Raw genomic sequence first — 23,499 nt, forward strand, 5'->3', positions numbered from 1 at the left:
TGCCGACACCCACCCAAAGTCTCGGCTGGTATTTGACTCGCCGTTCCGTAATCGTTGAAATGACCCTTTCAAAACTTTTTTCTTTTTGCTCTATTTTTTTCAGCACTCCACCTCACGCGTCACGTCACCTTCTCCTCATCAACGGCAAAAAGGGCCGCCCACGTTGACGGTACATCGTGTCGTACGCTGCATACTCTGCCAAGAAATCTCAGTGTGAGTCTGATATTCATGTGGAGCCCCCCCCCACCCCCCCCCCCCCCCCCCGTCCCCCCGTCTCGCAAAGCCCATTCGATAGCTTCCATGCAGCAAGCAAAATGATCAAAGCGGATGTGTCCCTCTGCTCCAACACAGATGATTCAAATGATGATCAGCTTCTGCAGATCTTAGCGATGAGCGGATCATTTGACTCAAATATTACTCAATGTAGAAATGTCGGAATGCACCCTTGATGGGCTTCTCCTTATTCATGGTCTGTGAAGAACCACTGGCGTGAGTCACATTCTCAAATGGCTTTATTTTGGATCCTGTTTGATATTTTCCAATTATTATTTTTTTTTTTTTTTCTGAGAGGGAAGTGAGGCGGCTTCAGTCATGAGTCAAGTTGAAAAGTGTCTGCTTGTCTCGAAATAATTCCCGACGGGAAGTTGTATGTTCAGTCCAGTTCTAGTTTGTCATTGGGGGGGGTTTGGGGGGGATCCAAGTCAGAAACACTTGTCGGCCACGTGTTGTTGGCTTGAGAGATGATCGTTGGATGAGATGAAATAGAACCACTTTGGACTGTCAGCATCAACTCACACGTGAACCGATCCTTTAACTTTTAATGCCGATTCCATGCGCTAGCGGCTAGCGCATGGCTAGCTTTTGGCTAGCGGCTAGCCAAAAGCTAGCCTCCTTTTCATTCAATTTAAGTCAAACTCTTCCCACAGGCGTAGTTGACCAGACGTCCTCCCGCTCTTAGCTTTCTGTTCGCGAGCCAAGTGCGAGCCTGCGGTCTAATAAAAGCATTGAAGCGGGCAGGCGGGAAAATCCTAATAAGGTCGAGATCACCGTTGGCCCTAGCAAACGGTCGCATATATGCAAAAGACTGTTCATTTCACCGAAAACACTTCTAATAACGCTGCCGCGGTTTCACGTCTATTTTCTTGTATTTTGTCATCGTTTCTTTGCGTGCATTTATGACGTGGCTGCTGTGGTAAGGTACCGTACCTCTCCCGAGCGCCGACTCCCAATTAGGGAGTCGTAAAACTCTGCGTTACGGCAGATGTGTGGTGCTATGGTCGCAAAAGGGTTTGCTTGGAAGATAGTCTGCGTGATTTGGGGCAAGGCTTGTACTCGCTGGGTGACGTTTGGAGCCGCCGTCAGTTGTCGGATTAAGCTAATGTTGCTAACGTCGATTAGCACGCAAACTATTTCTGTTGTTTATGATCCCAGGAAAGCCAGCGAGCCGTCCGTTGTCGGATTAAGCTAATGTTGCTAACGTCGATTAGCACGCAAACTATTTCTATTGTTTATGATCCCAGGAAAGCCAGCGAGCCGTCCGTTGTCGGATTAAGCTAATGTTGCTAACGTCGATTAGCACGCAAACTATTTCTATTGTTTATGATCCCAGGAAAGCCAGCGAGACCGTCTGAGTAAATCACTAGTCTCTTGTCATTTTATGCACAAGGGTCGGAAAATACAAAAAAACATTTGGTGACCCAAATTGACTCCTGTGGAATAATATATGAACACAAAACAGAGGAAAGCCACCGGTTACACATACATACATACATACAGTACCTGCTTTATGACTGTAATCCCACCCTCCTCACTTCTTTGTCCCGTTACCCAGAGTTCATCTGGCCAGTTCCTAGAACTCCTTCAATGAGATCTGTAACGTGAGTGAAGGATGAAGCTGGACCGACCGTTACCTGGTACTCACCCTAAACTTAATCCTACCTCCTGTAAACTAGGTCCAACCCCGATCCTAACAAATTTACCTAACCAAGAATGCCAGCCCAAAACCTGACCCCGATAATAAAGATTTATGACCTGGGTGTAACCCTAAAACACACCTCTACCCTGCACATGACCCAAAAACTAACTCTGAATCTGACCTCAACCGTGCTGTTTATGATCTGGGTCAAAGTTGAACCCTTGACACTCTCCCACGCCACGACCAACACCCGGGCGTTAAAAATTTCATAAGAGAAAGTCTGAGATTTTCTTTTTTCAAAATACATTCCAGATGTTTGAAAATAATTGCTGAAAATATGTGCAGGGACCGGCGGTTAATAATGTAGTTCAGAATTTTACAGATAATGGGCTTTATTTTCATCGATAGCACAGATTTTGGTGGTAATGCAAGCGTCAGGTTCCTGGTGCGTGTTTTGCCAAGTTAGCAGCACGGTGAGCTAGGTAGCTAGTTCCTGCGCGGCACAGGGCACCTCATTTCTTTTTTTTTTTTGGAGGGGGGGTCATTGAAATTTTTGCAGGCTTGTTAACACTTCATGGGTCTGGGTCAACTTTTGAAGATGCATTTCTTTTCACTTTACAAGGACTTGAACGCGAACCCATGTCAAAACAACCTAAAGTGACCTGGGTCTGACCTTTAACCCCCTAATCATTGTAACTGACCTCCGACACAAACGAAAACGAACCGAATTTTGGAGACACTAACTGCAAATTCTAGCCATTACCCCAAGTCTACGGTTACACAATCTGTCGTGACACAAAGGACTCGTTGTGTCATGCGACGTTATGTTGAGTCGAAAGCAAACGGATTTCATGTGTGAGCGCAGATTCGGAACAAGCCGGCGCATTACGGCAGCTGTCCCCGAATGAAGTCCGTGAATCAGCAAGCCACTCAGTCAGTCTGCCATTGTCCTGTAGGTGGCACATTAACCCACATCTGGACAGGGACGCCTCCCTTCTTTGTGTTCCGGAATGCCGCCCAACCCCCGCCCCCTGTTTTCTGTAAGCCCCTCCCACATCACAAATCTGGAGCACCATCTTTAATTGGAATGATCACATTGCAATTTGTTGCCATTTAGGGAGATGTAAAAAAAAAAATGCTTTTGCACCCCCTCAGGGTGCAAAAGACTCCCTGCAAGGCTGCAATTACGGCCTCGATATACTTATCTTCTCCGATTATGTCTGTTGTGAGCTTTGCATGCAACACACAAAGCACATGCATGGAGGACACGATGAAATGAGCATGTCGCGTGCGGACGAGGACATGCATGCAAAGTTTAAAAGCATCTTTAGATAAAAAAAAAAGTATTTTATTTGAAAAATGTATTTTAAAAAAGTATAACTCAACACTCTTTGGAATGCATCTTATTAAAACAAGAAGAAGAAATTTGTGTGGGAGGCAACACGCGCTCACAACGGATTCATATGACGTGAAGTTCTAACTAAACGTGAATGTTAAAAATACATTCAGATAAATGCATCTTGAAATAAAACTTAACAAACTGATTTTAATTTAAAAAAAAATCTAGTTACATTTCAACTAACATAAACCATCTTTAAAAATAAGCTCCATGACAAATAATTGTCATGGAAAATTTTTTTTTTATATGAAGCAACCCCAGCAAATTGACAACTGGCTACATGCACTTGAAATAAGTTTAAATTATAACTAAATATAAATTATCATGGATTTTTTTTTGCATTAAATTAAATAATTTTGCATGAGGGAAAACATGCACAACTTTTATTTGTCCTTATTTTTAATTTTTTTAATGATCTATTTCCTAAAAAAAGGAATACAGGACAATCTTATAATACACTGAATGTTTGATGTTAATAATTATTTTTCCTACGAACAAAAAAAGTCTTATTTATTCATGTTTTTTGCCCATAACAGGGTTTTCCTTTTTATTTTTTATTTTTTTTAAATTTTATTTTATTACATGTTAGTTTGGAGATGTATGCAGTATTTCGGGTCTCAACTACTGGTAACGGAAGGCTTGGCGCCTCCTTGCAGCATTCCTCCGAGCATGCCGAGCACTCACATGCAGCTGGGCCACGCCAACCCCGATTGGCTGGACGGCCCACACGTGTACGACAGAGTTCCCCCCTCCCCCCCCCCACCCCACAACTCCATCAGTTATGTAAAGAGGCAGAGGAAGAGGACCAAGAAGGAGGGCTGCGGGTACGCGAGCTTGATCCATGCCAACTCGGACACACTTCACCTCTTTCACACATCTCGTGCTGCTTTACGGGGCACTGCGGAGAGAGAGAACAAAAAAGTAGAGCAAAGTGGAGGAAATCAGGACATTCAGGAGGACGGAACCAGAATAAAGTCACATCACCCCCCCCCCCCCCCCCCCGAAAAAAAGGAATTTGAACAGGTGCTCGTCAGGAATGACAAAGAGTTCAAGAGACAGTGCAATGATTGAATAAAACGGTCAAGATAACGATTACATTGTAAATTGAAATAGGACAACACAATTAATTGACTTGTAATCACCATCGCCATTTTGTCTGGTCCGATTAAATCAACCTGAATGTTCGTTTAACATTCGCCGCCATTGACGACTGCAGGCGTCCCAAAATGCATCCTCGCTTGGAGGGATGGCAGCGGATTATGTGGGACGGGAGAAAGTGAACTCATCTCTTTTTCGTCAATGGACGCTACAGCTTCCTGTTTGCTTTCAAAACTTAGCTCGTAGCAGACGCGTGCGCATTTTCAGCTTGATGTCTCTGATCCAACTGGTGAAAGGACACTTTGATCCTCTCCTCTTTCATCTAGAACTGCTTCAGACAACAAAGTGTATGCAGAAAAGTGGTGAAGATTGCACGACTGTCTGTGTCCTATGTGTTGTGTTGTGTTATTTTTGTTATTTTTGACTTCAAAATGGCGCCGCGAGAGTGGCTGCCTTTCCAGCAGCTCCTATATTTTGTTGTTCTACTTCTTCCTTTCATAACTTTGCTGCTGTGAATCGGGAATTTCTCCATTGCGAGACTAATAAAGGTTTTCTTATCTTACAATGTGGCTGGCATCTCATCAAGCACTTTCTCACATTCTTGGAAACATTTTATTTTTTCCGCAAAAAAAAAATGTTCTAAAAAGACAACACGTGAAGATTTAAGTGTTTAATTTTGCACTGAAAACTGTTGACACACATTGTATGTTGAAATGAAGTGTAGTCAAAATAAATATGTTCCCTAACATGATGAATAATTGTGATTTAATAATTGTCATCATCATTTTGGACAAAATCGTGCAACCTATTTTGACTTTGAACCTAATGTAATCGTCCGATAAAGGTGGTCATTGAATTACAGTTTTGATCAATTGATTGACAAATGACAAAGGCTACGTTCAAATTCAAGGGCCGGGTCCTGCAAAAGAGCGTATTTTCGGCCGCGGGACGTCACTTCCGTTGCGACTCGATGGCACGTGGCGTCCCAAATTCACACGAAGTTTCTCCAAATTCGTCACGGTTAATGCGGTCCACGGAGGCTACATGACAAAGAGTTATTGAAAGCGTCAAACCACCGAGTCTGCGAATTGTCTTTCTAGAATTTGGAAACCACGTGCGGTCGAGTTGCGTCGGAAGGAAATGCGATCTTCGAAGGATACAGATGGTGAATTTGGGCACAGCCAATGTAGTAAGACTCTAAATTGGCCATAAATGTGATTATGAGAGTGAATGTTTGCTTGGCTGGCGACCAGTCCAGAGTGTATCCCACTGGGATGGGCTACATGACACATATATACATACATATATATATATACACATACATCTATATATATGTATATGTATACACACACACACACATTAAATGTACTTTTTGTGATAGGTTTCAGACATTTTAATTTGAGAGTTTAGTTTTTAATATACAGAAATATTTTTGAAACCTATGACATTTGTAACTTTTTTCCAATTCAAAATAAAAACAAACCTTTATTTATTTTTTCATTCTTTTTTTTTAAGTCAAATGTACTTTGACTATTTCCATGCAGTGTCGCAATTAGAATTCAAGTACTGTACTGCCACTTTAAATAACGATTAAAGAGACAGACAGGCAGGCAGGCAGACAGGCAGACAGACAGCCGGCTTCTCCAGTCGGTCCACGTGTGTGAATGTGCTCATTTTTACCGCCATCCTTTTTCCTTGAATCACAGCTTGCGCCAGGGTATCCCTACGCCAGCAAGGCGCTCTAGACCCCCTTCGCGCAAGAGCTTTCACGGTTCCGCCTCCAACCGACAGTTTCCTGTCCTGAACCGATGTAAAGGCCGATTCACATCAATGATTCAAAAATCGATCCCGGGCCGGTACGCCGTGGGTGACGTTTTGGCGCGTTTTTTTTTCGCGGATGGACACCGGCGCACCGCGCCCATAAAAACTCTGCGGCCGCGCCGGCCACACCCACTCAGTGTGCTCGCATCGAGCCGGTCGAGCGAAAAAGGTCACAGCAAACCATGCTGCCCTGTTTGCCGTCCAACTTAACAAGACAGCAGTTTCTCTTCGCCGCCAAGGAGTCGTCGTCGTCGTCCCCGTCGGCTACTTGCTTTACGTGGGCTGGACTTTGACCTCCGTGGATGTTGTTCTTCCACTTGAAATACAACATTTTCTTTGAAATCCCAACTGCCGGTAAGAACGCCTCTTTCGTGTCTTTATGACGACTAGATTTCAAAAAAAAGTGTAACCGACGACAACTGCCGCAGCTCAAGGGAAACGCCGCGGAGGTCGAGTTCCCACGCTTCGTCGTGTACCGAGCGTGGTTTTTAAATGGTTGCCGTCGCCGGGTTGCTTTCAGAAATGCGTCGCGTAAAGACGCCGCTGGGTGTCGTCGGTATCCAAAAGCTTCCTTTGGAAATGCGCACATTTTCACAAGCTACTTAGTTTCTCAAAAACCACACAATTGTTGGCATTTTTGTCACCGTCCCTGCTTGTATAATGTGCGTGAAAGAAAACCGGCGTCAAAGTTGATGGTGAAATCGCTGTTAAATTGTTCAAGACTCGCACACGTGTCTCTCATTTGTCGCTGCGCTAGGGGCGTTCGTTAGCTCACCGCGGAGGAGCCAAACCCCCATTAGGAAATGTGCGTATTTTTCACGAGCTTTTTCATTGCTCAAAAACTGCCTCACTCCGTGCTAAATGCGCTTGGAATATCTTCGTGCTACGTCTTGGAGAGTAAATCGGCGTGGGTGTGTTTTTGTTTAAACTGAAAAAAAAAAATTCCACGCGTGGAGCCCGTTTCCACCCCCCACCCCCCGCGCACAAGGGCGTTAAAGTAATCCCCTAACCCCCATTCGCCCGGATGCTTATACATACTGTGTTGGTGTGTGGGGGGCGGGGGGGGGGGGGTGTCTGTGTGTAAAATGCATGCAGCAAACGGCTATGGCTTTGTTGTCCACGGCGAGCACGCAACACATCCACGCGGCGGCATGTGGCTGACATGACCTCCACGCCCTGCAGACAACGCACGCCGGTGTCTTCAGTGAGAGTTGTGATTTGTTAACCTCCATGAAGCTATTACTTGGAAATTGAGCACAGGAGGTGTTGCCGTTGACCCCCCCACCCCCTTGCACATCTCCAGCTGTTGCAGTGACGTGGGGGGGGGGGGGGGCGAAAAGGGTGTGGGCTTTTTTTTTCTTTCGGGGGTTTCGCAGCCTTGAAAGGAGTGGGTGGAGCCCCTTTGATGTAAACATGGATAAAAGGGCAGCCCCACTTGGAGTGCAACTCACTTTTATTGGGCGAGTTCACTTTCACTCTGGGAGTGACCTGCTTGTCTGGATTTCAAGATTGTAAAGATTTTTTTTTTGTGCTTTTATTTGTTTTGTCTGCAGTTTGAAGATGTTGCAAAGCTTCGCCCAGTCGCAGGACTGGCTCTACTCGGAGCCGCTGCTTTTCGACGAAGAGTTCTGCCAAATATTGATGAAGGACCTCCAGTCACTGCCCACGCCCCCACAGTCGCCCCCCATGAAGGCGACGGGCGCCCCCGGTGGGGCCAAGCCCCTCTCCAGCGGCGACCAGCTGAGCTACGTGTCGGACATCCTGATGGAGGACTACGACATGCACCTCAACTGGAACTGGGCCTTCATCCATGACAAGGAAGGTGGCGGCGGGAGCGACGGCGGGGGAGGGGGCCGGCCCGGCCCCCCCTCGTTGGAGGATGAAAACGACGAGGACGGCCTGTGGCGCTGCCTGGCGTCGTCGGACAAGAGCCCGGCGGAGAAGCTGGCGACGTCCGTCCTGGGCTCCAGCCCGCTCCTGTCCGACATGGACACCAGCATCTTCGAGGGGCTCGCCGGCTCCACGCTGGACTGCCAGAACCTGATGGGGGGCCGCGAGACGGCCGAGGCGACGTCCGACTACTATTCCGCCGGAGGCGACGTGTCCGTGTACTCGTCCAGCGATTCCGGTGAGACCAAACGTTTCTTTAGCTCTTTCAAGTCTGCGCACGCACACACACACGTGCGCGCTTGCCGGCATTTTTTTTTTAAGTGGGCGGGGTCTCGCTTGCTCACTGACAGCTCTGTGCGAGCGCGCGTGTGTAATGAGTCACGCAGTCTTGGCATTGCTGACCGTTAACCACACAGGAAGTGGTGAACCGTTTTGTTGGATAGCCATTTGACTCATCACTATACATGGGGGGGGGGGGGTCCCTAAATATATAAAATATCTTTTAAATCATTTTTATTCATGCCGTTGTTTTAAAATGTTTTAATTAACTTTAATTTTTAAAAGGGGCGGCCCGGTAGTCCAGTGGTTAGCACGTGGGCTTCACAGTGCAGAGGTACCGGGTTCGATTCCAGCTCCGGCCTCCCTGTGTGGAGTTTGCATGTTCTCCCCGGGCCTGCGTGGGTTTTCTCCGGGTGCTCCGGTTTCCTCCCACATTCCAAAAACATGCGTGGCAGGCTGATTGAACACTCTAAATTGTCCCGAGGTGTGAGCGCGAATGGTTGTTCGTCTCTGTGTGCCCTGCGATTGGCTGGCAACCAATTCAGGGTGTCCCCCGCCTACTGCCCGAAGACAGCTGGGATAGGCTCCAGCACCCCCCCGCGACCCTAGTGAGGATCAAGCGGCTCGGAAGATGAATGAATGAATTTTTAAAAGTAGAGATGTAAAATAAAGGCAAAAGTAGTTTTGACCTCAAAGCTACTGCAAATGTATGGATGTGGATATATGAATGAGAATAGATTAAAAATACAAAATGTTTTAGTTCACTGAAACAAACGTGTTGTCAACCAAATTCAATGTTGTAAACTGTATATTCACCCCCCCCCCCCAAAAAAAAAGACAACCAAATTTCCTGTCCACTCGTCCCGCTTGCCGTCGGCCGCGCCAAAATGCTCTGCTAATCGTCTTCGCCTGTGCTCTGACAGAGGAAGAGATCGACGTGGTGACGGTGGGCCGCTGCCCCCCCAGCCCGCCGCCCGCCTGCCGGCAGAAGCAGCGCGACGAAGACGACGACGACGACGAGGAGCGTCGCGCGCTCCGCCGCCACCACTTTGAGATCCAGCTGCAGCATAACTACGCCGCGCCGCGCCCGGCCTCCCCGCCGCCTCCTTCCTCGTCCGCCAAGCGCTCCCGCGGCGGCGGCGCCCATCATCATCATCACGCCTGGTCCTCCTCATCGTCGTCCGCCCGCCACCAGCAGGCGTCGTGGCGGCACCCGGCCGAGACGGAGGACGAGGAGGAGCGTCGGCGCACGCACAACGTGATGGAGCGTCAGCGGCGCAACGAGCTGAAGAACTGCTTCATGCGCCTGCGCGACAACATCCCCGAGCTGTCGCGCAACGACAAGGCGTCCAAGGTGGTCATCCTGAAAAAGGCCCGAGACTGCATCCACGGCTTGGAGGACGCCGCCGGGCGGCTGCAGGTGCGCCGGGACAAACTGCGCGCCAAGCAGGGGGAGCTCAAAGCGCGACTGCAGCACCTGCGGACGCCCGCGCGCTCGTAAAGGGGCGGCGGGGTGGGGGGGGACACAAAAAGGCGCGGAGAGATTTTTCTTTTTTTTTTTTTTTTTTGTACAACAGAAATGACATTTTTGCTTTCAGGAACCAGGAGGATGTTGACAAGGACGCACAAAGATGGACTTCTCAGTAGACTTTATGCTCACGGGCCCACACACACACACACACACGCGCACACACATTCATTGCGATGCCTTGACTGCTGACTGTTTGAATACACGCACACGACGCAAGCGAGGTCAGTTCTTGTTGATGAAACTTGAACATACACGACTCGCAAAAAGTCGCAATTTTGGCCTTGAGATGTCAGAGTGAAGCTAAATTTAAAAAAAAAAAGAGGGAGGTTGGGGGAGTCATAGAAGGGCAGAGAAAATGGTATGGGGTGCAAAGGGAGGGAGGTGAGGCTTTCTACCCCCCGCCCCCCTCCCATTTTGTCAGCTCTAGAGGGGCCAAAATTGGGTGCTTGTTGCGAGTTGTGTATTCGGGATGTCTTGTAGCCATAGCAACCAGCAATCCCTCCGCCGTTCGGCATTTTGATGGCCTTTAGGTCCTTTTTTGCAGGTTCCCAGAACTTTTTCCTTTTTAATGTTTTTTTTTGTTGTTGTTGTTTTTGTTGCTGTTGTTTAAAATCAGCATCTGATGCCTTTTGAGTGTGTCAAACTCATTTTTTGATTGATGGATGTTTTCAAAGTGGGAAATGGTGACAACGGCCAAATCTCGGAAGTTTACAGTGGACCCGCGTCGTCGCCGTTTGGTCAATTCAAAGGCGCCATTTGTTATTCGCAAAATCCCCCCCCCCACCCCCCTCTCGTTTGCATTCTTTACCCCCATGCTCCTCTTCTTTGCATCCCTTGTTTTAACCTGAGCATGCTCACTTTTTTTTTTTTTTGTGAAGACGATCACCGTTTTATTCGTCTTTTGTCAAACCATTGTAATATAATAAAACATGGGGTCCACTGTACAAGAAATTTTCGATTTGTTAAGAGCGATAAAAATGTTTGTTGCTATCTGTTCAAGTGATGAAAGATAAATTTTGCCACAAATCTAAAACGATGACTGTTTTGAAGAAAAAAAGCCATATTGTCGACACTTTTTGCTTGGGTGGGGCCCCATGGCCTCAAGTTTGACACCAGCGTCACCAAAGTTTTTGATTTTTCTTTTTGGGGGGGGGGCTTTCTGGTAACATCATCATCTTTGTTGAAACGGCGCGTTCTGCTCGCTGAGATGTTGCCAGGACCACTGCCCCACCGCCTGCCCCCCCCCCCCCCCACTTGCCCCTTTGGGTGTCGGTGACCTGTTGCAGCAACAGAAAGTAGCAGCTTTTGCCCTCTCTGGTTGATTGGCGCATCCTCAATGCGCAGGACGACTTTTGCTCGGGACTAGAGCAGCGTCACCTTCCTGTGAAGTTGGTCGTTGGAGAGAAAGAATAAAAAAAAAAAAAATTAAAGGACGGCAGGGATGAGTTTGAAAAGCTACCTCCGCCTCGACCCCTTCCCAGCCAGTGTCGAGCTCCTCATGATCGGTGTCTAAAATACTGTACAGATTTTGGGCTTTTTATGATGTACATTTTGTTGTTCGATCATAAATTATTTTAGGTTTTTTTTTTCCCCCCCTTTGGGGGGTTTGTTTTTCCATTTTGAATTTTTGGAGTATTGAAAGATTTTTTTTTTTTCACCAGCACTTTTTTTTTTATATTCGTGAAATTAAAGAACGAGAGTTGGAGAAATGTCTGCTTGGAGTGTCTCCACAAATATTTTTTTTTTTAAATTGTATTGTGCATTTTTTTTCGCTCAGGAATGTATGAATATGATAAAGGAATTCTCAAAAGTAAGGCTGTTGTCATGTACCCAGATTTTTAATTTTTTTATGATTTTAACATGCTAATGGAAAACGAGTTGACTTGTGAATTAAGGCCGTCATTTTTTTGTGGTATGACATTGGAATTTTTTTGTAGTGTTTCGCCTTTGTTCTATTTTTTTTTTAAGTCTTGCAAAATTACATTGTTCCGGCTTTTTTTTTTTGGTCACATTTTTACTTTAGTTTTATTGCCGGACAAAAGATTTCTGGAAAGGAAACGATAATCGTTAAAAATGTTCCCCATCCGTTCAATCGGCGCTCGTTTCAACTCTCAGATGCACACAAAAAAAACCCTCAAGCGTAAGATTTGCCGGCTTTGTCTCAGGGTGGGGGTTGAGTGAAGGTCCCGCCTGCTGACATGACAATCGTGTTGTGCAAACGTGTCGCTATGGACATGTTTGCCTGCGTTGTAATGTGGGTCAAGGTGAGCGTCAGGTGTGTTCAGATAACAAGCAAGTGAACGGATCAGATGTTGTAAAAAAAAAAAAAAAAGCCGGGGAGGGGTCTTTTTTGCGGGCGGTCACTGATAACTCCGAGCCAGCAAAACACCACAAACACACTTTGAACATGATAAACACACACTTTGGACATGCGGCAGACTTTGAACTTTGAAAATACACTTTGAACAAAACAAAAATGGCCGATTTATTTTTGGTTTGTTGGGGGTTTTTTTTCTTTTGGGGTTGTTTTGATCAAATGCTGAAAGTTGGCCGTCTTGGTTCGTCACTTGAAAGTAAGAGTGACATGAGAGGGGAATTTTGCTGCCTCCAAAGTTCCCCGCTTTGCCCGTCTGGTGCTGCCCCTCATTTGCATCCATTGAACGGACGGCGACGTTTCACCTCTCGTGAGAGTGCGCAAGAACTGAATGAATGAGCAAATTGCTCACAATCGCCACCAACTGACGGCCGTCGCCTTGCTGGCGTCGTCAAACAAGTGAAACTCAAAAGAAAAAAAAAAGCCATGGCTAGGGTTTCAAAGTAACATTTCAAACCAAGGTTAGGGTTTTAAGACGGGGTTGAAGTTTTGAATTAGGGATTTAAAAAGGTTCCAAGAGTGGGAAAGACTTTTAAATTATGATTTTTAAACAGGAGTTGGGGTTTCAAAGGATGGGTTTCAACTAGTGTTGGGGTTTTAAAAAAAGGTTTGAAACTAAAGAGTTCCAAAGTAGGATTTTAAACTAGAGTTGGGGTTTTAAGACAGGGTGTCAGATGAGAGTTAGGGTTTTATATTTGAGTTTCTAACTGGGGTTAGGGTTTCAAGCAAAGTTTTAACACTAGGATTATGAGGTTAGGATTTCAAATTAAGGTTTTAAACTACGGTTATGCTTTTAAAGTAAGGTTTTAAACTCGTATGGTTTCAAAATAGGGTTACGCTAGAGTAAGCCGTTTTTAGCCCCCCACAAAACGACCATGTATAGTTGGGTGTTTTTAGTCCCCCACAAAATGACCATGTACAGTAAGGCGTTTTTAGCTGAAAAAAAACGACCATGTATAGTAAGGCGTTTTTGGACGGAAAAAAAAACGGCCATGTATAGTAAGGCGTTTTTGGACGATAAATAACCGACTATGTTTAGTAAGGCGTTTTTGGATGGAAAAAAACGGCCATGTATAGTAAGGCCTTTTTGGACGAAACTTTTAGCCGAAAAAACGACCATGTATAGTAAGGCGTTTTTGGACGAAAAAAAACGGCCGTGTATAGTAAGGCGTTTTTGGACGAAAAAAAACGACCATGTATAGTAAGGCGTTTTTGGACGATAAAAAAACGACCATGTTTAGTAAGGCGTTTTTAGCCGAAAAAAACGACCATGTATAGTAAGGCATTTTTGGAGGATAAAAAAACGGCCATGTATAGTAAGGCGTTTTTAGCCGAAAAAAACGGCCATGTATAGTAAGGCATTTTTGGACGAAACTTTTAGCCGAAAAAAAAGACCATGTACAGTGAGGCGTTTTTGGACGATAAAAAAACGACCATGTTTAGTAAGGCGTTTTTAGCCGAAAAAAACGACCATGTATAGTAAGGCATTTTTGGAGGATAAAAAAACGGCCATGTATAGTAAGGCGTTTTTAGCCGAAAAAAAACGACCATTTATAGTAAGGCGTTTTTGGACGATAAAAAAACGACCATGTATAGTAAGGCGTTTTTGGACAAAAAAAAAAGGCCATGTATAGTAAGGCATTTTTGGACGAAACTTTTAGCCGAAAAAAATGACCGTGTATAGTAAGGCGTTTTTGGACGATAAAAAAAACGACCATGTTTAGTAAGGCGTTTTTGGAAGAAAAAAACGGCCATGTATAGTAAGGCGTTTTTGGACGAAACTTTTAGCCGAAAAAAACGACCATGTATAGTAAGGCGTTTTTGGACGAAAAAAAACGGCCGTGTATAGTAAGGCGTTTTTGGACGAAAAAAAACGACCATGTATAGTAAGGCGTTTTTGGACGATAAAAAAACGACCATGTATAGTAAGGCGTTTTTGGACAAAAAAAAACGGCCATGTATAGTAAGGCATTTTTGGACGAAACTTTTAGCCGAAAAAAATGACCGTGTATAGTAAGGCGTTTTTGGACGATAAAAAAAACGACCATGTTTAGTAAGGCGTTTTTGGAAGAAAAAAACGGCCATGTATAGTAAGGCGTTTTTGGACGATAAAAAAACGACCATGTATAGTAAGGCGTTTTTGGACAAAAAAAAACGGCCATGTATAGTAAGGCATTTTTGGACGAAACTTTTAGCCGAAAAAAATGACCGTGTATAGTAAGGCGTTTTTGGACGATAAAAAAAACGACCATGTTTAGTAAGGCGTTTTTGGAAGAAAAAAACGGCCATGTATAGTAAGGCGTTTTTGGACGATAAAAAAACGACCATGTATAGTAAGGCGTTTTTGGACAAAAAAAACGGCCATGTATAGTAAGGCGTTTTTAGCCGAAAAAAAACGACCATTTATAGTAAGGCGTTTTTGGACGATAAAAAAACGACCATGTATAGTAAGGCGTTTTTGGACAAAAAAAAAAGGCCATGTATAGTAAGGCATTTTTGGACGAAACTTTTAGCCGAAAAAAATGACCGTGTATAGTAAGGCGTTTTTGGACGATAAAAAAAACGACCATGTTTAGTAAGGCGTTTTTGGAAGAAAAAAACGGCCATGTATAGTAAGGCGTTTTTGGACGATAAAAAAACGACCATGTATAGTAAGGCGTTTTTGGACGAAACTTTTAGCCGAAAAAAACGACCATGTATAGTAAGGCGTTTTTGGACGAAAAAAAACGGCCGTGTATAGTAAGGCGTTTTTGGACGAAAAAAAACGACCATGTATAGTAAGGCGTTTTTGGACGATAAAAAAACGACCATGTATAGTAAGGCGTTTTTGGACAAAAAAAAACGGCCATGTATAGTAAGGCATTTTTGGACGAAACTTTTAGCCGAAAAAAATGACCGTGTATAGTAAGGCGTTTTTGGACGATAAAAAAAACGACCATGTTTAGTAAGGCGTTTTTGGAAGAAAAAAACGGCCATGTATAGTAAGGCGTTTTTGGACGATAAAAAAACGACCATGTATAGTAAGGCGTTTTTGGACAAAAAAAAACGGCCATGTATAGTAAGGCATTTTTGGACGAAACTTTTAGCCGAAAAAAATGACCGTGTATAGTAAGGCGTTTTTGGACGATAAAAAAAACGACCATGTTTAGTAAGGCGTTTTTGGAAGAAAAAAACGGCCATGTATAGTAAGGCGTTTTTGGACGATAAAAAAACGACCATGTATAGTAAGGCGTTTTTGGACAAAAAAAAACGGCCATGTATAGTAAGGCGTTTTTAGCCGAAAAAAAACGACCATTTATAGTAAGGCGTTTTTGGACGATAAAAAAACGACCATGTATAGTAAGGCGTTTTTGGACAAAAAAAAAAGGCCATGTATAGTAAGGCATTTTTGGACGAAACTTTTAGCCGAAAAAAATGACCGTGTATAGTAAGGCGTTTTTGGACGATAAAAAAAACGACCATGTTTAGTAAGGCGTTTTTGGAAGAAAAAAACGGCCATGTATAGTAAGGCGTTTTTGGACGAAACTTTTAGCCGAAAAAAACGACCATGTATAGTAAGGCGTTTTTGGACGAAAAAAAACGGCCGTGTATAGTAAGGCGTTTTTGGACGAAAAAAAACGACCATGTATAGTAAGGCGTTTTTGGACGATAAAAAAACGACCATGTATAGTAAGGCGTTTTTGGACAAAAAAAAACGGCCATGTATAGTAAGGCATTTTTGGACGAAACTTTTAGCCGAAAAAAATGACCGTGTATAGTAAGGCGTTTTTGGACGATAAAAAAAACGACCATGTTTAGTAAGGCGTTTTTGGAAGAAAAAAACGGCCATGTATAGTAAGGCGTTTTTGGACGATAAAAAAACGACCATGTATAGTAAGGCGTTTTTGGACAAAAAAAAACGGCCATGTATAGTAAGGCATTTTTGGACGAAACTTTTAGCCGAAAAAAATGACCGTGTATAGTAAGGCGTTTTTGGACGATAAAAAAAACGACCATGTTTAGTAAGGCGTTTTTGGAAGAAAAAAACGGCCATGTATAGTAAGGCGTTTTTGGACGATAAAAAAACGACCATGTATAGTAAGGCGTTTTTGGACAAAAAAAAACGGCCATGTATAGTAAGGCATTTTTGGACGAAACTTTTAGCCGAAAAAAATGACCGTGTATAGTAAGGTGTTTTTGGACGATAAAAAAAACGACCATGTTTAGTAAGGCGTTTTTGGAAGAAAAAAACGGCCATGTATAGTAAGGCGTTTTTGGACGATAAAAAAACGACCATGTATAGTAAGGCATTTTTGGAGGATAAAAAAACGGCCATGTATAGTAAGGCGTTTTTAGCCGAAAAAAACGACCATGTATAGTAAGGCGTTTTTGGACGATAAAAAAACGACCATGTATAGTAAGGCGTTTTTGGACAAAAAAAAACGGCCATGTATAGTAAGGCATTTTTGGACGAAACTTTTAGCCGAAAAAAATGACCGTGTATAGTAAGGCGTTTTTGGACGATAAAAAAAACGACCATGTTTAGTAAGGCGTTTTTGGAAGAAAAAAACGGCCATGTATAGTAAGGCGTTTTTGGACGAAACTTTTAGCCGAAAAAAACGACCATGTATAGTAAGGCGTTTTTGGACAAAAAAAAAAGGCCATGTATAGTAAGGCATTTTTGGACGAAACTTTTAGCCGAAAAAAATGACCGTGTATACTAAGGCGTTTTTGGACGAAAAAAAACGACCATGTATAGTAAGGCGTTTTTGGACGATAAAAAAACGACCATGTATAGTAAGGCGTTTTTGGACAAAAAAAACGGCCATGTATAGTAAGGCATTTTTGGACGAAACTTTTAGCCGAAAAAAATGACCGTGTATAGTAAGGCGTTTTTGGACGATAAAAAAAATGACCATGTTTAGTAAGGCGTTTTTGGAAGAAAAAAACGGCCGTGTATAGTAAGGCATTTTTGGACGATAAAAAAAACGACCATGTTTAGTAAGGCGTTTTTGGAAGAAAAAAACGGCCATGTATAGTAAGGCGTTTTTGGACGATAAAAAAACGACCATGTATAGTAAGGCGTTTTTGGACAAAAAAAAACGGCCATGTTTAGTAAGGCATTTTTGGACGAAACTTTTAGCCGAAAAAAATGACCGTGTATAGTAAGGTGTTTTTGGACGATAAAAAAAACGACCATGTTTAGTAAGGCGTTTTTGGAAGAAAAAAACGGCCATGTATAGTAAGGCGTTTTTGGACGATAAAAAAACGACCATGTATAGTAAGGCATTTTTGGAGGATAAAAAAACGGCCATGTATAGTAAGGCGTTTTTAGCCGAAAAAAACGACCATGTATAGTAAGGCGTTTTTGGACGATAAAAAAACGACCATGTATAGTAAGGCGTTTTTGGACAAAAAAAAACGGCCATGTATAGTAAGGCATTTTTGGACGAAACTTTTAGCCGAAAAAAATGACCGTGTATAGTAAGGCGTTTTTGGACGATAAAAAAACGACCATGTTTAGTAAGGCGTTTTTGGAAGAAAAAAACGGCCATGTATAGTAAGGCGTTTTTGGACGAAACTTTTAGCCGAAAAAAACGACCATGTATAGTAAGGCGTTTTTGGACAAAAAAAAAAGGCCATGTATAGTAAGGCATTTTTGGACGAAACTTTTAGCCGAAAAAAATGACCGTGTATAGTAAGGCGTTTTTGGACGATAAAAAAAACGACCATGTTTAGTAAGGCGTTTTTGGAAGAAAAAAACGGCCATGTATAGTAAGGCGTTTTTGGACGAAACTTTTAGCCGAAAAAAACGACCATGTATAGTAAGGCGTTTTTGGACAAAAAAAACGGCCGTGTATAGTAAGGCGTTTTTGGACGAAAAAAAACGACCATGTATAGTAAGGCGTTTTTGGACGATAAAAAAACGACCATGTATAGTAAGGCGTTTTTGGACAAAAAAAACGGCCATGTATAGTAAGGCATTTTTGGACGAAACTTTTAGCCGAAAAAAATGACCGTGTATAGTAAGGCGTTTTTGGACGATAAAAAAAACGACCATGTTTAGTAAGGCGTTTTTGGAAGAAAAAAACGGCCATGTATAGTAAGGCGTTTTTGGACGAAAAAAAACGACCATGTATAGTAAGGCGTTTTTGGACGATAAAAAAACGACCATGTATAGTAAGGTGTTTTTGGACGAAAAAAAACGACCATGTATAGTAAGGCATTTTTGGACGAAACTTTTAGCCGAAAAAAACGACCATGTATAGTAAGGCGTTTTTGGACGATAAAAAAAACGACCATGTATAGTAAGGCGTTTTTGGACGAAAAAAACAACCATGTATAGTAAGGCGTTTTTGGACGATAAAAAAACGACCATCTTACTATACATGGTCGTTTTTTTCGGCTAAAAGTTTCGTCCAAAAATGCCTTACTATACATGGTCGTTTTTTTCGTCCAAAAACACCTTACTATACATGGTCGGGTTTTTTTTCGGCTAAAAACTATACATGAATATATACTGAAAAAAAAAACATGTATAGTAAGGCATTTTTAGCCCCCCACAAAACGACCGTGTATAGTAAGGCGTTTTTAATTGAAAAAAAATGACCATGTATTGTCAGGCGTTTTTAGCCCCCCACAAGTAGACTTTTGCTTTACACTGTAAATCATAATCTCCATTCATAAATTATTGGCTTTTGTGAAAAGCGTCGTTGAAGGCTCGCTTGAATGTCTCGACTCCAATCGTGCGCCTTTGTTGACGCTGAAGTGGTTGTTGCATATCAAAGCAAAGTCGCGTCTGGCTCCTGCGTCCACGCCGTGACCATTCACACGTCGGCGGCAACAAACACGCCGGCAGCCTCCCAACGGCTTCGTGTTTGCTCGCTTTCCGAATTCAAAGTGTCGCTTGAAAAACGCAAATGGCTGAAAAGGCGACTGAAATTGCACTTATTGTAAAAACAACGTCACCTTTGACAGTGTGGTCGAGGGCTGCTGTATGTGAAAGTCGCCTTCTTTTCTGTGGAATTGAAAGTTACAAGCAGCTTCAGTAGGGCAGTAACTCTTAGTTAATTTGATACTTAAACAAAAATAATGGATGTAGGTGATCTGGGCACGTTCCATATGCTGTACTGCTAACTACAGTGTTAGCAGTAGTGTGTGTGCGTGTGTGTGTAATAAGTTTTTAAATGACACTCGGGCGGCAACCAAAGATTATTTGATGATAAATTATTTGTCTGTAAAAAAATGGCAATCTGGCTTTAAAAAAACCTTTTGGTTTCTATAGTTATACTCAAAAACAGCACATTATTCCAAACGGACAGTGCAGAAACATGTTAATAATGATTCAGTCACGGGCTTGTTCGTGAGAAAATCAGCGAAAAATGTCAAGTTTTGTGAATGTTTTATTTTGAAAAACACAAAGCTTAAGTCTCCTTTCATGGTGGACTACATGAGTGACAGATTTCCTGCCGAAAAGCGGAAATTTGGACAATGTAAAATCAAACATGCTCTCTATTACGCTATCATGTAACAACAAAATGGGAACAGCCACTATGGTGAGCTGCTGATGAGCGCACAGCTGCAACGCACACATTAAAAGTATGAACAGTTTGAAACATTTGATAGCGGGCTGTCCTAATGAATCAAGTCTATTCATGTGCGACATGACACTCGTGCACACAAATAACAGTGCGCAACTGTGCGCAGGTGACGCAAACACATTAACACACACACACACACACACAGACACATTGAGGTGTTACATTACCAAATTAGCATCAAAATGACTGTTAATTTCTGAGTTCTGGTTGCATGTATTTAAAAAAACAGATTATACAAAGGCTAGAGTGATTTAGCTAGCTAGCTGGCTCGAATCTAGGTAGCTAACTCGAATCTAGCTAGCTCGAATCTAGGTAGCTAACTCGAATCTAGCTAGCTCGAATCTAGCTAGCTAGCTCGCTAGAATCGAGCCCTTGTATAATCTAGCTAGCTAGCTAGATAGATAGATAGATAGATAGATAGATAGATAGATAGATAGATAGATAGATAGATAGATAGATAGATAGATAGATAGATAGATAGATAGATAGATAGATAGATAGATAGATAGATAGATAGATAGATAGATAGATAGATAGATAGATAGATAGATAGATAGATAGATAGATAGATAGATAGATAGTGCATGTGTGTGTGGACAGAGGACTCCTTCATGTCAGATGAACTGGCGAAGACAAGATGTGTTTCTTTGCTTTTAAATGATTGGACACAACAACACACGTTGCAGCTGTCTCATATAGACGTGAAAGGCTTGACAGTAAATTTTTTATGACCTCCGTAACACATGTATGGCATTTGTTTTGGACACATACAGGCAAATGGATACGTGACAAGTGTATTTCAGAGCAGATTATTAAATGGTAGTGGAAGCATGGCTACATTCCGGATTTTCTCTTCACTCTGATTTGATATCCTGCCTTTGCGGGTTGTATGAAAGGCACTGGTGGCTAAATTCTATGTCAATTTTGTGGCATCTCCATGCAAACGATGCTACTGCCCTCAGCCCCTTTTAGGCTGCCAGTTAATGTGTAAAGGTTTGACATTTGACAAAGTGAATGAACTTGACGTCATTAAATGATCCACTTCTGTATGAAAGGCAGAGGTTGATGCAGCATAATGTAACTGTGGTAAATTTGGCGGCATCTCGGTGTGAATGAGGCTCAAGACAGCAAATCAGGAAAAAAAAAAACTGAATCAGCTTCGCCAACACATATTTTACTCCACAGTCGCAGCAACAGAAATGTTGCGACTGTGTCGGAGGATTTTCACTTTTATATCTGTATCACATGAAAATTGCGGATTTAAATTTCTTATTAGAATCGACAGACAGACAGATAGCGAGGAGGCGCAATCATCAATGTATGTGACTTTCAAATGTGCTCCCCTTTAAAAAAGTTCCTCCTGGTGATCTCTTGCGGGTCCCTCACCAGGCCACCGCAGTGACAAAGATCGGGCCAGACACGCTGTTGAGAAACGGAGGTGTGAAAGGTGGGGGCAGGAAGTCCAAGCATCTTGAATGCGGCTCCACAGCGGTGGGGTATTGACGACAACCCCCCGAAGTGCAACCATTCATGGATGAAACTGGAGTGACTCCTAATCTAGTGGGGACACCATCCTGAGCCAGTTCACTGTCGGGCCTTAATCCCCCCCCTCCAGGGGGTTTCAGGGGTTGCAAATGAGGGAGCACAAAGGTGACTTGGCCGTTGCGGGGGTGGAGAGTGGAGTGGGGGTCAGCAATTCATGATCCCGAAATCCTCAGCGGGTCAAAGGTCTTTGAAGGTTCCACTTCCAAGAAACAAAGGAGTCTTGTACTCTGAGCCCCGTTACCTCCTGCCGGGACCCCCGTTTGGAATTCAATGCGGAATTGTGGCACTAATCTTCGCCGTCTGCGTCATGCGTTAAATGTCGTTAGCTTCGGCCAATCGGAAGGAGGCGGTGTGGAGTTTTGAGTGGACCTTCTCATATTGAAAAGGAATCCAGATGCGGTGGCGATTAATGTCTGTAAGTGAAGAAGAACGCAAGAATCTGAGAACAATGGACAGATGGAGCCCGTGGGATCAAACTTAATTCATGCGGGCCGCATTCACAAACACGCTCACACTCAATAATTGACCAAGAAACAGCCATATTTTTTTTGCCCCCGAATGCATCCAACTGCCACGCATACCCACCAGGGCCTTTCAAAAAGTATGCTATAGAAAAAGAGTGGCTGGGGGTTCGGGTAGGGTGGTCTTTACATCCTCTATAATATGAGGGGGGTGGGGGGGGGGTGCTGTGAGGAACTGCACTCACTCTTGATTATCGTCCCGACTTGTTTTGAGCAGGAACCTTGAAAGTGTCCTGACTGGTAATCGCCGCTTGCACACATGATCAAACGCCGGCCATTATTTTGGGGGCCACAATGAGCCATGACAGCAGAGGTGAAGGTGGCGGGGGTCTTCCACACAAGAAGATTATAATAGGTTTGTCCCAGTCAAGCCCTACCCCCACTTTGCCTCCTTTTGGGGGAGCCCGTCTTCACGAATCACAAAGCATTTCAACCTATACGCTCACATGCAATCCAACCCAAAAAGTAAGCTTTATTCTGAAAGGGAAGAGATGTTTTTTTTTAATTTCCCTCAAAACCTGCACAGTTAAAAATAGTTTTTTTTTTTTAAAGTATAATTCACATTTTTTTATACACACATCTTTAGTAAAACAATCAGTGCTTCAGGTTTTTGTTTCACATAGTGGAGAAAATTGATCATTTTCCTCAAAATTTGACATTTCAGCGACAAAAAAAAAAAAAATTTATATAACAATTATTTTAAGATAATTGCAATTGTGTTCACTCTCATTTTTAACATTGCATTGTACACGTTGATATGTCATTTTCAAATTGCATGACTTGTTAATAGAAAACACTCTCAAATACAATTAATATCAAACAAATTATGTCAACAATTTTTTTATTTTTCACAATTATTTCATTAAAAACCAATCGAAAAGATTACAACTAAAAAGTACATTTCATTTGACTGCTTTGAAGGGAAAATGGAATAAAATTGAATGCAAAAAAAATAATAAATTAGAGGACTTGATCATGAAAAAGCCGGTTTGATGTCAATCAAAATTAACTCTGGACCACAACAAAAGGCAGTACCCCCCCCCCCATGTTTCTAAAAGGCTGAAAGAGCCCTGTCAATGCGTTTACGTTTTTTTTTTTTTTTAAAGATGTGTCTTTCATAAGCGTACTGCTGCGTGAGGCCGGTGCAAAGAAACTTTAAGCGAAAAGAATATGAGAAAAAAAAAACGTTTTAGCTAAAAAGACGCTCTTGGCAAGGCGTCGACAGTTGGAATAAAATGTGATGCAGTTGCAAATTATCACAACCAATGCAAAACAGCTGTCAGTCCGTCAGTCTCACATCTTCGTGAACTCCCCATTTCCAGGAATCTCACACACACACACACACACACACACACACGTATTGAAAGAGAGTTCACGGAGTGCATGCACATACAGTCGAGCATGTGTGCATTTATGTATGTTGTATGCATGCCGCAGCACGTGAGGGGCAGTGTTTGACTGTTTGCCCCGCTGGCCAATGGCCTGAGAGGAAGCTCCGCTCTTGGCCAATCGGGAACGCTAGCTTGCGGCTCTTGTCTGAAGGAGG

At 43.1% G+C, this 23,499-nt stretch overlaps 1 protein-coding gene and 1 long non-coding RNA gene across 2 annotated transcripts; both read left to right on the forward strand.

Moving 5' to 3' along the window:
- Positions 1-1,781: 1,781 nt before the first annotated feature.
- LOC127607783 (uncharacterized) lies at positions 1,782-4,977 on the forward strand. The gene is made up of 2 exons (XR_007964146.1): positions 1,782-1,913; positions 3,971-4,977. It is a non-coding gene; the product is annotated as an uncharacterized LOC127607783 (long non-coding RNA).
- Positions 4,978-6,213: 1,236 nt separating this feature from the next.
- Positions 6,214-11,747, forward strand: mych (myelocytomatosis oncogene homolog). Its single transcript, XM_052076429.1, has 3 exons — positions 6,214-6,587; positions 7,787-8,361; positions 9,326-11,747. Exons 2-3 carry the CDS (start codon positions 7,794-7,796, stop codon positions 9,901-9,903), a joined length of 1,146 nt encoding a protein of 381 aa, XP_051932389.1. The 5' UTR covers positions 6,214-6,587; positions 7,787-7,793; the 3' UTR covers positions 9,904-11,747.
- The last annotated feature ends 11,752 nt before the right edge of the window (positions 11,748-23,499 follow it).

This window comes from Hippocampus zosterae, chromosome 9, assembly GCF_025434085.1.
Source record: "Hippocampus zosterae strain Florida chromosome 9, ASM2543408v3, whole genome shotgun sequence".
NCBI lineage: Eukaryota > Metazoa > Chordata > Actinopteri > Syngnathiformes > Syngnathidae > Hippocampus > Hippocampus zosterae.